This window comes from Oncorhynchus mykiss, chromosome 2, assembly GCF_057628025.1.
Source record: "Oncorhynchus mykiss isolate SJ-2025 chromosome 2, ASM5762802v1, whole genome shotgun sequence".
Taxonomy (NCBI): Eukaryota; Metazoa; Chordata; class Actinopteri; order Salmoniformes; family Salmonidae; genus Oncorhynchus; species Oncorhynchus mykiss.
Genome location: NC_143023.1, coordinates 19,069,339 through 19,082,845, shown reverse-complemented (window position 1 = coordinate 19,082,845; position 13,507 = coordinate 19,069,339). Strand labels below are relative to the sequence as shown.

At 42.5% G+C, this 13,507-nt stretch overlaps 1 protein-coding gene across 1 annotated transcript; it reads right to left on the bottom strand.

The window, feature by feature from the left end:
• Positions 1-733: 733 nt before the first annotated feature.
• ecac (epithelial calcium channel) lies at positions 734-13,107 on the bottom strand (the record flags this gene model as incomplete). The annotated part of the gene is given in 16 exon segments (NM_001124455.1): positions 734-1,056; positions 1,200-1,306; positions 1,512-1,780; positions 1,947-2,013; positions 2,154-2,319; positions 2,435-2,511; positions 2,619-2,705; positions 2,816-2,951; positions 6,232-6,311; positions 6,391-6,543; positions 6,636-6,811; positions 6,906-7,004; positions 7,090-7,230; positions 7,335-7,555; positions 10,540-10,700; positions 13,019-13,107. Coding segments are annotated over 15 exon segments (2,184 nt in total). The 5' UTR covers positions 10,671-10,700; positions 13,019-13,107.
• Positions 13,108-13,507: the final 400 nt, after the last annotated feature.

Below are 13,507 nucleotides of genomic sequence, written 5' to 3'. Positions count from 1 at the left end.
GAATTAAAGCAATTTTTGTATTATCTAAAGTCTAGCAACCTTGCCAGCTGGCATGCCTGCTAAGCTAGTTAGACAAGCCATTCTAACTTAATTGATAGCCTGAAATGACAAGGTAGCTAGTTACGATGATCTAGCTGGCTAGCTAAAACAAACTTTATAAAATTGCTAGGTGGCTAATATGACAGAGAAACTTATTGTGACCACTGCACCCAGAACAGGTGCCGGTAGCAAAATGTAATAGAATTCCTAAATTGTTTAGCTGGTCCACACTCAAAAAAGAGATTCAAGGTAAATTTTTTGTATTTATTTCATTCAAGGGTGGGTAGATAGACAAACGTTTCAGCCTTCGTCAGTGTCATCAGCAACCCCCCTGAAGGTGCACTTCTTTACGTCTTGCTTTATTTATTCATCAAGAAGGAATCAACATAGCTTGATCAAATTCATTTACAAACAGTCCTGCCCATCACCGGCAGCTAAAATCAGATGAAACGCTGTGTGTCACTCGACACTCTCTCCTCCTTCACTCATGAATACAGTCTTCACACATATCTTTGCTCAGTGGTTCACCTAGGAAGGAACCACTTACCATGGAGAATATGGGGGAGGGGCATTGATTAGGATGCTGTATACACTTTCATCATGGTTTTCAGGTATTTTTATGGAGTATGTAGGAGAGACAATATGTGTGTGTCTGAGTGTGTTTGCATGTGTGTTTCAAAATGTGTGTGTGCCTCGTATACTATATAATAACAACATAACGATCTGTTTTGTTGTCTTAAACCTCAGCTCTATCTTACTTCCTGGTCATCCTCAGGCTCTTCCTGTTCCACATCTAAACCCAGAGCGCTGTGGCGAATCATCTGCCAGCGTGCCAGGGACTTCCTGTATCCATCTATCCCACCCCTGTGTTTGGGTCTGATCAGAGTGCTTCCAGGTCCTTTTGACATGTCAGTGTTCTCCATCTCCTCCCGCTCCTTGCTCTGGTCCTCATCCTTAGAGAAGGCTTGGATGTAGCGACGCATCTTTTGCACCAGTGGGTCGTTGCGATCCTCAACCCTGCAATGGAGATATTAAGAGAGTCATTATAATGTAAAGCCTGTATATGATGGGGATGGGGAAGGGGAAACACTGTTAACACCACCACACCTAAGACAGAGAGTACAGTAATAGGCCAGTTAGATGAAGTGTTGTTGTCTTACCGGAGGTACCACCGCTCCCCCAGGCCGTAGAGCAGTCCACACACCCCCAGCCGGGGCCACAGGCAGCGGGGCAACCTTCTCTCCAACATCAGGGTAGTGGCCACCACCTACACACAGTGAGCAGGGACAAAGGATGTAAGGATCATTAGAATGGCACTGATTGGGATGCTGTATACACTTTCATCATGGTTTTAAGCTATTTTTATGGAGTATGTACATTTTTTATTTGATGTAGGAGAGACTATGTGTGTGTGCCTGAGTGTGTGTGTGCATGTGTGTGTGTCAAAATGTGTGTGTGTGTGTGTGGCACACCTGTGTCCTCCAGAGCTCGTCCCTCTCCTGGGCAACTCTCCATTGTGTATCACTCATCATGGCTGTGAGCAGGTTGAGCAGCAATACGTAGGAGACCACAGAGAAGGTGCAGTGCAGCACATGGACAATAGGGGGCGTTGTGATGGTGTGGTCCACTGGCAGGTCTATCAGACCCACACTCAGCTCAAACTGGGAGAACAGCGTGATGGGGAAGGAGCGGTACGCAGGTAGAGAGTCTGGGTCCTGAGTCATATACACCACCCACAGGGCTGGGAGGGAGGGAGGGAGGGAGGGAGGGAGGGAGGGAGGGAGGGAGGGAGGGAGGGAGGGAGGGAGGGGGAATAACCGGCAAATAAAAATAGGAATTATATTTGGTTTAATACATTTGTACTATTAATATGGTTTTTGAGTTTCTCTTTTACAGAATGTACTTACAGGTGGAAAACCCTATGAGCACGATGAAGCTCAGCCACATGAACTTGGTCAGGTCTCCAAATATAATCTAGGAGGAAATGAGACAAAACACCACAGCAGTTTAATATGGGAATCAAAACAGCAAAAGCATACATTCTACAGTAACGTCATGCTAATGCTTGTGTGTGTGTGTGCATTCACATGTGTGTGTCTGCTTCCCTTACATACCTTCTGTATCATGATGACGTAAGGCCCCAGCATCTGAAAGCCTCGGGCGAAGAACATAACATTGCTCCAGCCCAGCACCAGACACACAGCCATGACAACTGTTTCCCCCTGCACCCCACTGACCCTGAACACACACAGCAGCACCACCAGGAACGCATAGGCAATACTGGGGAGGAAACATAGGTTGTTACACAGGTTATAAAGGCTACATAGACATGACAAAACGCAACAACATCACTAGGTAGGTAATAAATGCTACATAGGCACCAAGGTTGACTTACAGAATGACATGGAAGGGCCCCCCCAGGGCCGTTTGTCCAAAGTAATGCTTGGCCCCTACTCTCAGCATATCTGGGACCTTAGGAATTGGGAATAACACAGATTATATTGACAGCCAATAATGTGATCTAATCTACAGTGTAAATATAAGTGACATGAAAAACTATTGGGTGATGTATGTTTTACCTCCAGTAGCAGAATAACCAGGGCACCCAGGACACTGATCATCTCTCCTGCCAGACGCAAGTTGTCCCCATAGGTCACATAACTCTCCTACAGGGACAGAGAACAGGGCACGTGGATCACAAAGGGTTCATATGAACACCTCTGATTGAGGTTTGCACACAGGCTGTCATATGAAGATGCCTTCATGTCTCTCCCACCTTCAGAGTTTTCTGCACGCGGATGGTTTTGTCCATGTCAGATACAGTGTAATTCTCTGGAGCGTCCTTTAGGGGGCGATACACACAACACAGTGTGAAGGTCCCAATGTACAGGAGGTACAGCAGCAGCAACAACCTGTACACAACACAATAATAACATCACAACATTAGACATAAACAAATGACAGCATCTCAAACACAACATCAGAACATGATCACTGTACAATGAGGGAAAAAGTATTTGATCCCCTGCTGATTTTGTATGTTTGCCCACTGACAAAGAAATTGTCAGTCTATAATTTTAATGGTAGGTTTATTTGAACAGTGAGAGACAGAATATCAACAAACAAATCCAGAAAAACGCATGTCAAAAAGATTATAAATTGATTTGCATTTTAATGAGGGAAATAAGTATTTGACCCCTCTGCAAAACATGACTTAGTACTTGGTGGCAAAACCCTTGTTGGCAATCACAGAGGTCAGACGTTTCTTGTAGTTGGCCACCAGGTTTACACACATCTCAGGAGGGATTTTGTCCCACTCCTCTTTGCAGATCTTCTCCAAGTCATTAAGGTTTCGAGGCTGACGTTTGGCAACTCGAACCTTCAGCTCCCTCCACAGATTTTCTATGGAATTAAGGTCTGAAGACTGGCTAGGCAACTCCAGGACCTTAATGTGCTTCTTCTTGAGCCACTCCTTTTTTGCCTTGGCCGTGTGTTTTGGGTCATTGTCATGCTGGAATACCCGTTCAATACCCATTTCAACACCCTGGCTGAGGGAAGGAGGTTCTCACCCAAGATTTGACGGTATATGGCCCCGTCCATCATCCCTTTGATGCGGCGAAGTTGTCCTGTTCCCTTAGCAGAAAATAATGTTTCCACCTCCATGTTTGACGGTGGGGATGGTGTTCTTGCTGTCATAGGCAGCATTCCTCCTCCTCCAAACACGGCAAGTTGAGTTGATGCCAAAGAGCTCCATTTTGGTCTCATCTGACCACAACACTTTCACCCAGTTGTCCTCTGAATCATTAAGATGTTCATTGGCAAACGTCAGACGGGCATGTATACAGTGCCTTGCGAAAGTATTCGGCCCCCTTGAACTTTGCGACCTTTTGCCACATTTCAGGCTTCAAACATAAAGATATAAAACTGTATTTTTTTGTGAAGAATCAACAACAAGTGGGACACAATCATGAAGTGGAACGACATTTATTGGATATTTCAAACTTTTTTAACAAATCAAAAACTGAAAAATTGGGCGTGCAAAATTATTCAGCCCCCTTAAGTTAATACTTTGTAGTGCCACCTTTTGCTGCGATTACAGCTGTAAGTCGCTTGGGGTATGTCTCTATCAGTTTTGCACATCGAGAGACTGACATTTTTTCCCATTCCTCCTTGCAAAACAGCTCGAGCTCAGTGAGGTTGGATGGAGAGCATTTGTGAACAGCAGTTTTCAGTTCTTTCCACAGATTCTCGATTGGATTCAGGTCTGGAATTTGACTTGGCCATTCTAACAGCTGGATATGTTTATTTTTGAACCATTCCATTGTAGATTTTGCTTTATGTTTTGGATCATTGTCTTGTTGGAAGACAAATCTCCGTCCCAGTCTCAGGTCTTTTGCAGACTCCATCAGGTTTTCTTCCAGAATGGTCCTGTATTTGGCTCCATCCATCTTCCCATCAATTTTAACCATCTTCCTGTCCCTGCTGAAGAAAAGCAGGCCCAAAACATGATGCTGCCACCACCATGTTTGACAGTGGGGATGGTGTGTTCAGCTGTGTTGCTTTTACGCCAAACATAACGTTTTGCATTGTTGCCAAAAAGTTCAATTTTGGTTTCATCTGACCAGAGCACCTTCTTCCACATGTTTGGTGTGTCTCCCAGGTGGCTTGTGGCAAACTTTAAACAACACTTTTTATGGATATCTTTAAGAAATGGCTTTCTTCTTGCCACTCTTCCATAAAGGCCAGATTTGTGCAATATACGACTGATTGTTGTCCTATGGACAGAGTCTCCCACCTCAGCTGTAGATCTCTGCAGTTCATCCAGAGTGATCATGGGCCTCTTGGCTGCATCTCTGATCAGTCTTCTCCTTGTATGAGCTGAAAGTTTAGAGGGAAGGCCAGGTCTTGGTAGATTTGCAGTGGTCTGATACTCCTTCCATTTCAATATTATCGCTTGCACAGTGCTCCTTGGGATGTTTAAAGCTTGGGAAATCTTTTTGTATCCAAATCCGGCTTTAAACTTCTTCACAACAGTATCTCGGACTTGCCTGGTGTGTTCCTTGTTCTTCACGATGCTCTCTGCGCTTTTAACGGACCTCTGAGACTATCACAGTGCAGGTGCATTTATACGGAGACTTGATTACACACAGGTGGATTGTATTTATCATCATTAGTCATTTAGGTCAACATTGGATCATTCAGAGATCCTCACTGAACTTCTGGAGAGAGTTTGCTGCACTGAAAGTAAAGGGGCTGAATAATTTTGCACGCCCAATTTTTCAGTTTTTTATATGTTAAAAAAGTTTGAAATAGCCAATAAATGTCGTTCCACTTCATGATTGTGTCCCACTTGTTGTTGATTCTTCACAAAAAAATACAGTTTTATATCTTTATGTTTGAAGCCTGAAATGTGGCAAAAGGTCGCAAAGTTCAAGGGGGCCGAATACTTTCGCAAGGCACTGTATGTGCTTTCTTGAGCAGGGGGACCTTGCGGGCGCTGCAGGATTTCAGTCCTTCACGGCGTAGTGTGTTACCAATTGTTTTCTTGGTGATGATGGTCCCAGCTGCCTTGAGATCATTGACAAGATCCTCCCGTGTAGTTCTGGGCTGATTCCTCACCGTTCTCATGATCATTGCAACTCCACGAGGTGAGATCTTGCATGGAGCCCCAGGCCGAGGGAGATTGACAGTTCTTTTGTGTTTCTTCCATTTACGAATAATCGCACCAACTGTTGTCACCTTCTCACCAAGATGCTTGGCAATGGTCTTGTAGCCCATTCCAGCCCTGTGTAGGTCTACAATCTTGTCCCTGACATCCAGAGTTTGGAATCTGATTGATTGATTGCTTCTGTGGACAGGTGTCTTTTATACAGGTAACAAACTAATATTAGGAGCACTCCCTTTAAGAGTGTGCTCCTAATCTCAGCTTGTTACCTGTATAAAAGACACCTGGGAGCCAGAAATCTTTCTGATTGAGAGGGGGTCAAATACTTTTTCCCTCATTAAAATGCAAATTAATTTCTAACATTTTTGACATGCATTTTTCTGAATATTTTTGTTGATATTCTGTCTCTCACTGTTCAAATAAACCTACCACTAAAACTATAGACGGATAATGTATTTGTCAGTGGGCAAACGTACAAAATCAGCAGGGGATCAAATACTTTTCCCCCTCATTGTATGTGTTGTTACCTAAAGTAGTGTTTTCCATAGAGGTTCCACTTGAGACTGACCAATTGCCTAACAGGAGTCACTTCCAGTATCCTCTTTGCCTGAAGTAGGAGATCATCATCAGTTTCCCTGTACTGTATATTACAATGTATCATGTTTGTGTTTTGTAATGTACTGTACCTCTCTCCTCTTGCTGCCCACGATGAGCTCAAGCACAGAGCAGTCGTCGTCGGCAACCAAGGAGTCGATCTCTGTGAGGTCATAGAGGTTAGAGGTCAAGGGTCCCAGGTTCCACTGGTTGATTCGCCTCCGATTGACCAGGTGCTGGAAGGCCTGGGAGGGACAGATATTGTTTCATTTTTTATGTTTTACTGTTCCCATGTCTCCCACTGTCCCCTTCTTTCTATCCCTCTAGCCATCCTCACCACAAGGTTGCCCTCCTTGGCAGCCAGTTTGAAGGGTGTTAAGCCATGGTAGTTGGGCACCATGTCCAGTGGCACAGCCTGGTCCAGCTCAATGTCACGTGCCAACAGCAGATCCAACACCAGGCATGCTATAGTCTTATTGGGCTGCAGGACCAGGATGTGGAGCACTGTGTTACCTAGGGGGGAGAGAAGGAGATATTAAGCTGCTGAAAAAGGGAGAAGAGAGAGGAGAGGTGCAGGACGAGGAAAAGAAAGAGGAATGTTTCATACCAATGGAGTCCTGGGCCCTGGTGCTGGCTCCTGCGTTGATCACCATGGAGATGATGTCCTGATTCCCCACACAGGCCGCAAATGCCAGGATGTGCTCACCTAAAGTAAAGCAAACGGAATCAAATAACCACATTTACCAAAATGCATTTTTCTACTCCTTACAGACCACAAACAATCATCTTACCATAGTAGAGCAGCCCTCCTCTTCTCTTCCTGAAGTACAGGCCTGTGACTCTGGGCGTGGCCACATCCGCCCCTTTACCAATCAGACTGCGGACTAGGTTAAAGTTCTGATTCACCACGGCAATGTGGAGAGGTGTCATGCCTGATTGAGAGCGAGTAAGAGAGAGAGAATATATGACTGTGTGATTAAATATCTGTGTGAGTTTTATGATATTATAGTGTATTTGTGTGTGAGAGTTTATGTACCAAGGAAGAGGTCAGAGGTCATGGGCTCATTGATGAGTTCAGGTGCTCCGTCCATCAGAGCTAAAGCAGCTTCCATGTTATCATTCATAACTGCCACATGCAGCGCGGTCTCCCCCAGAGCCCCTCTCTCAAAGATGTTAGTGGATGCACAGTCCAGAAGTTTCTTAATGCAACCTGCACTGTTCTCTTTGGCGGCAAAAAAGAGAGGGACGCCATTCGTCCTATGGGAGAGAGAGTGTGTTTGCAAGTTAAAATTCAAATGCTGTATTCATAACATGTTGTAATTATCAGCATATGACTGGGAAAAATTCACTTGAATGCTCCTCCAGCTGGTAATTACTAGTGGGAAACTGTCTATCATTTCTGAGCGCAGACTACTCCCACATGCTGAGCTCTGATGTCATATTCCACTGGGCACAGACATCAGTTCAACGTCTAATTTTGATTTACATTTGGTTGAGTTGTCAGCTATTGTGAATTCAACAGGAAATCAACAAAAAAATGTGGCCTTGTCATTGGAATGAGGTTAACTTCTTATGGCTGGGGACAGCTTGGATGAATAAGGTACCCAGAGGTGCCCAGAGTAAACTGCCTGCTACTCAGTCCCAGAAGCTAAGATATGCATATGGATAGAAAACACTCTGAAGTTTCTAAAACTGTTTTAATTATGTCTGTGAGTATAACAGAACTCACATGGCAGGCAAAAACCTGAGAAAAAATCCAACCAGGAAGTGGGAAATCTGAGGTTGGTCGTTTTTCAACTCATTCCCTATTGAAGATACAGTGGGATATTGGTTATGTTGCACTTCCTAAGGCTTCCACTAGATGTCAACAGTCTTCAGAACCTTGTTTGATACTTCTACTGTAAAGGAGGGGCTCATAAGGGCTCTTTGAGTCAGGGGTCTGGCAGAGTGCCACAACCTTGTGACACTCGTTCACGTGAGAGGTAGCTTGCGTTCCATTGCTTTTCTGCAAACAAAGGAATTCTCCGGTTGGAACATTATTCAAGATTTGTTAAAAACATCCTAAAGATTGATTCTATACATCGTTTGACATGTTTCTATGGACTGTAACGGAACTTTTTGACATTCCTAGTGAACACGCTTTGTGAGTTTGGATTTGTTTACAAAACGCGCTAACAAAAGTAGCTATTTGGACATAAATGATGGACATTATTGAACAAAACAAACATTTATTGTGGAACTGGGATTCCTGGGAGTGCATTCTGATGAAGATCAAAGGTAAGTGAATATTTATAATATTATTTCTGACTTCTGTTGACTGCACAATATGGCAGATATCTTTTTGGCTTGTTTGGTCTCTGAGCGTCATACTCAGATTATTGCATGGTTTGCTTTTTCCGTAAAGCTTTTTTGAAATCTGACACAGCGGTTGCATTAAGGAGAAGTGTATCTAAAGTTCCATGCACAACACTTGTATTTTCATCAACATTTATTATGAGTATTTCAGTAAATTGATGTGGCTCTCTGCAAAATCACCGGATGTTTTTGGAACTACTGAACATAACGTGCCAATGTATACTGAGATTTTTTTATATAAATATGAACTTTATCGAGAAAAAAACATACTGTCACGGCAGTCGTCGGTGGAGGAAGAAGTGGACCAAAGCGCAGCGTGGTGAAGGTACATTTTCCTTTATTATGGAATGATGCCAACAAAACAAAATAAACAACCGTGACGCTTACGAGGGCCACTAACACAAGTGCCACTAACACAAGTCAACTACCCACACTGAAAGGAGGGAAAAAGGGCTACCTAAGTATGATTCCCAATCAGAGACAACGATAGACAGCTGTCCCTGATTGAGAACCATACCCGGTCAAAACATAGAAATAAAGAAACATAGAAAACAACACATAGAATGTCCACCCCACATCACACCCTGACCTAACCAAATAGAGAAATAAAACGTCTCTCTAAGGTCAGGGCGTGACATACACATGTATTGTGTAACATGAAGTCTTATGAGTGTCATCTGATGAAGATCATCAAAGGTTAGTGATTAATTTTATCTCTATTTCTGATTTTTGTGACTCCTCTCTTTGGCTGGAAAAATGGCTGTGTTTTTCTGTGACTTGGCTCTGACCTAACATCATCGTTTGTGGTGCTTTTGCCGTAAAGCCTATTTGAAATCGGACACTGTGGTGGGATTAACAATAAGTGTATCTTTAAAATGGTGTGAAATACTTCTATGTTTGAGGAATTTTAATTATGGGATTTCTGTTGTTTTGAATTTGGCGCCCTGCACTTTCACTGACTGTTGTCATATCGATCCCGATAGTGGAATCTCAGCCAAGACGAAATGCCCTTATGTTGATGACTTTTTCCAAATCCAATAAGTTTTCCATGTTGATTCAAAATAGATCACATAGATTTCTTGGGTTGAAATGAAGTGGAAACAACATTGATTTGCCAAGTGGGATACTAAGCCAGCCAGAAGAGGACTGGCCACCCCACATAGCCTGGTTCCTCTCTAGGTTTCTTCCTAGGTTTGGGCTTTTCTAGGGAGTTTTTCCTAGCCACTGTGCTTCTACACCTGCATTGCTTGCTGTTTGGGGTTTTAGGCTGGGTTTCTGTACAGCACTTTGAGATATCAGCTGATGTACGAAGGGCTATATAAATACATTTGATTTGATTTGATTTGACTAAGGAAATGACCCCGGTAGCAGTATTTTTGGCAGTTAAGTACAACAACAAAACATAATAAAAAAAATACAAATGATTAATAACCTCTTTGAGCTAGGGACAGTATTTTGATGTCTGGATGACAAGCATGGCCAAAGTAAACTGCCTGTTACTCAGGCCCAGAAGCTAGGATATGTCGATTTGGATAGAAAACACTCTACAGTTTCTAAAACTGTTAAAATAATGTCTGTGAGTATAACAGAACTGATATGGCAGGCAAAACTCGAGGACAAACCATCCAGAAAAAATACATTTTCAGCCCACCATTAATTCCTAAGGCTGTCATTTTTAATATGAAGGGAATACCTCCCAGATTACCGGTTTGGGTTTAGCCAGTTTGGGTTTAGCCAATCAGCGTTCTAAGTGAGTTCAAAGCTTTTGAACACACACAACTCGTTGCTTCCAGGTTATAATTAATATTTTCAGAGTTTCCCACTTGTAATAATATAATATCAACCAATACCGGACAGTCACTGTTATTTTTTACCAGGAAACTCACCTTTTGTTCTGCAGCAAAAAAGTTTCATCCAGCATCTCTTTCCACCCCTTCCTGTTCTGGAGGCGGAACCTAAACTGGCTCCACCAATGGTTGAGCTCACCTGGAGCAGATCTTGCCAAGGCCGGGGCCATCCTCTCATATGGTGAGTCTATTTGAAATGGCTGGGAGGAGAGAGACGTGCATGTGTGTGAGAGAAATTGAGTGTCAGAAACAGAGATGTCCTACCACCAGACTTAACTCAGAAAGAAATACATCCTTCTCCTTATGTACTAGGGACTCAAATCAAATCTAGAATGTGTGAGCTGTCAGCAAACTAACTGACAGATCACTTAGGTTTGCACCATTCCACAGACCAGAGCTGAACCTGAAACAGAGGTCCATATTTCCCCATTAATCCCGGCAAAGGAAGATGTCCACAATAACGTCGTTTTTCTCTATTCTATCCTATTCTAAACAGTTCTGTAAAACGTAAAAGGTAAATACTTATTGTTCCACAAAAAGAGTGCCTTTTGCGTCCCTTTGATATTCCAAGTAGAAATTGTGAACCAATATTGCATTTTAAGACCCTGTTATATTAAATGAAGTGCCCTTGACATTTAAAAAATATTTGTTACATTTTATTTGTTTTAGCAGACGCTCTTATCCAGAACGAATTAAAGTAGTCAGTGCATACATTTTGTACTGAATTCCCCCCATGGGAATCAAACCCACATCAACCCTGACATTGCAAGCTCCATGTACTACCACCTGAGCAACACACGAAATTAACTGATACACTTCGAGAAAACAACCGCTCACGTATCCAAGATTGGATCCCAAATGTCACCTCGTAGTCTATATAGTACACGACTCCTGACCAGAGCCCGATGGCCCCTGGTCTAAAGTGGTGCTCTTTAACAGGGAATAGGGTGCCATCTGGGACAGCCTTAGAAAGGCCATTCTCTTCTTCTCTTATCGCTTTAATACATACCACATGGAGAATTCAATAAATCTGATTTTTTATATGAATAAAGACTTGCTAAAGTGCCCAAATTCAGTATTTTGACATGTCCCTCTGTGCCCCCTATGTGACTTCTAGTTAGATTGCTACCCACTTAACCCAAACATTTCTCTTAAGTTTTCGCCAAAGACATTTTTGAAAAGTATTATTCCTTTCATGTCTGTCCCTCATTTTAAGGTCCACCCTGTTGTGTGAACTGAACTCTCAATTCAAAATGGGTAAACTGTTCCTTTTAAAATGTTTTTTTTTTTCAGAAGAAAAATTTGACATCTAATAGTCAAATCATAGTGTAAAAGCAGGTGAGCTGGTTCTACTCTTTTTGGCCATTTTGTGTTGTTTTGTGGTGGAAAACTAAGTGGGTCAAGCTCAACACGCCAACACTATTAACCATAGGTTGACAGGCTAGAAATGTTTTAACAATTACACTTTTATTGTGAAGCTTGTATTCAATTGCCACTCCCTGTTGCAAACAACAAGCTTCAGTTCTGCCTGTCTCAAGGGGATTGATTCATGGCGGATTTAAGATGAAATCATCAACCCTGTTACTTTGTCAACCCTGTTACTTTATTTGGCACCTATTATATTATTTTTTATTTTATTTTATTTTACCACTTGAGATGGCCCCCAAAAAATATTATGGCAATGTTACAATTTTGTGAAATCACTTTTTTTAAATCAAGTTATACTTCTCAAAAGGCACCGAATTGGTGGAGTGACTCACTTACCTTTTACAGAAGAAAACAGTTAATCCTTTACTCCTAATTGGTGGAGTAACTCACTTAACTTTTACAGAAGAAAACAGTTAGTCCTTTACTCCTAATTGGTGGAGTGACTCACTTACCTTCTACAGAAGAAAACAGTTAGTCCTTTACTCCTAATTGGTGGAGTAACTCACTTACCTTTTACAGAAGAAAACAGTTAGTCCTTTACTCCTAATTGGTGGAGTGACTCACTTACCTTTTACAGAAGAAAACAATTAGTCCTTTACTCCTAATTGGTGGAGTGACTCACTTACCTTTTACAGAAGAAAACAGTTAGTCCTTTACTCCTAATTGGTGGAGTGACTCACTTACCTTTTACAGAAGAAAACAGTTAGTCCTTTACTCCTAATTGGTGGAGTGACTCACTTACCTTCTACAGAAGAAAACAGTTAGTCCTTTACTCCTAATTGGTGGAGTAACTCACTTACCTTTTACAGAAGAAAACAGTTAGTCCTTTACTCCTAATTGGTGGAGTGACTCACTTACCTTTTACAGAAGAAAACAGTTAGTCCTTTACTCCTAATTGGTGGAGTGACTCACTTACCTTCTACAGAAGAAAACAGTTAATCCTTTACTCCTAATTGGTGGAGTGACTCACTTACCTTTTACAGAAGAAAACAGTTAGTCCTTTACTCCTAATTGGTGGAGTGACTCACTTACCTTTTACAGAAGAAAACAGTTAATCCTTTACTCCTAATTGGTGGAGTGACTCACTTACCTTCTACAGAAGAAAACAGTTAATCCTTTACTCCTAATTGACAGTCAGGTACTAAGGGAACATGCAACGTCAAGCTGACTTGAGAAAGAGAAGGATTCACAGGTGGGGATCTTTATATATGGAGAGGAGGTCAAGAGGAGGGGAAGAGGTCAAGAGGAGGATGGATGTCAGAGAGAGGAGAGAGGAAGGGGGAGGAAGGGAGGGGCCAAATGGTGGAAAGGAGTAGTAGTCATAACTTGAGCATTATCTTTTGGGAAGATCCATACTTTTATTGGAATCCTTTACCGCAGTATACTAAGGCTGCTTGACATTCTGCTAAAACATGTTGAACGTTAAAGACTGCTCTGGCCTTGCGCTTGACCGCCACACTCAGTTTACCTGGCAGATGTCCTGAGACTGGTCCACGGTCCATAGATCTCCCCCATGGCTCATTTTCAGCCCCTGCATCGCCCCCATGTAAAAATGTCAACATCATGACAGTCAACACTT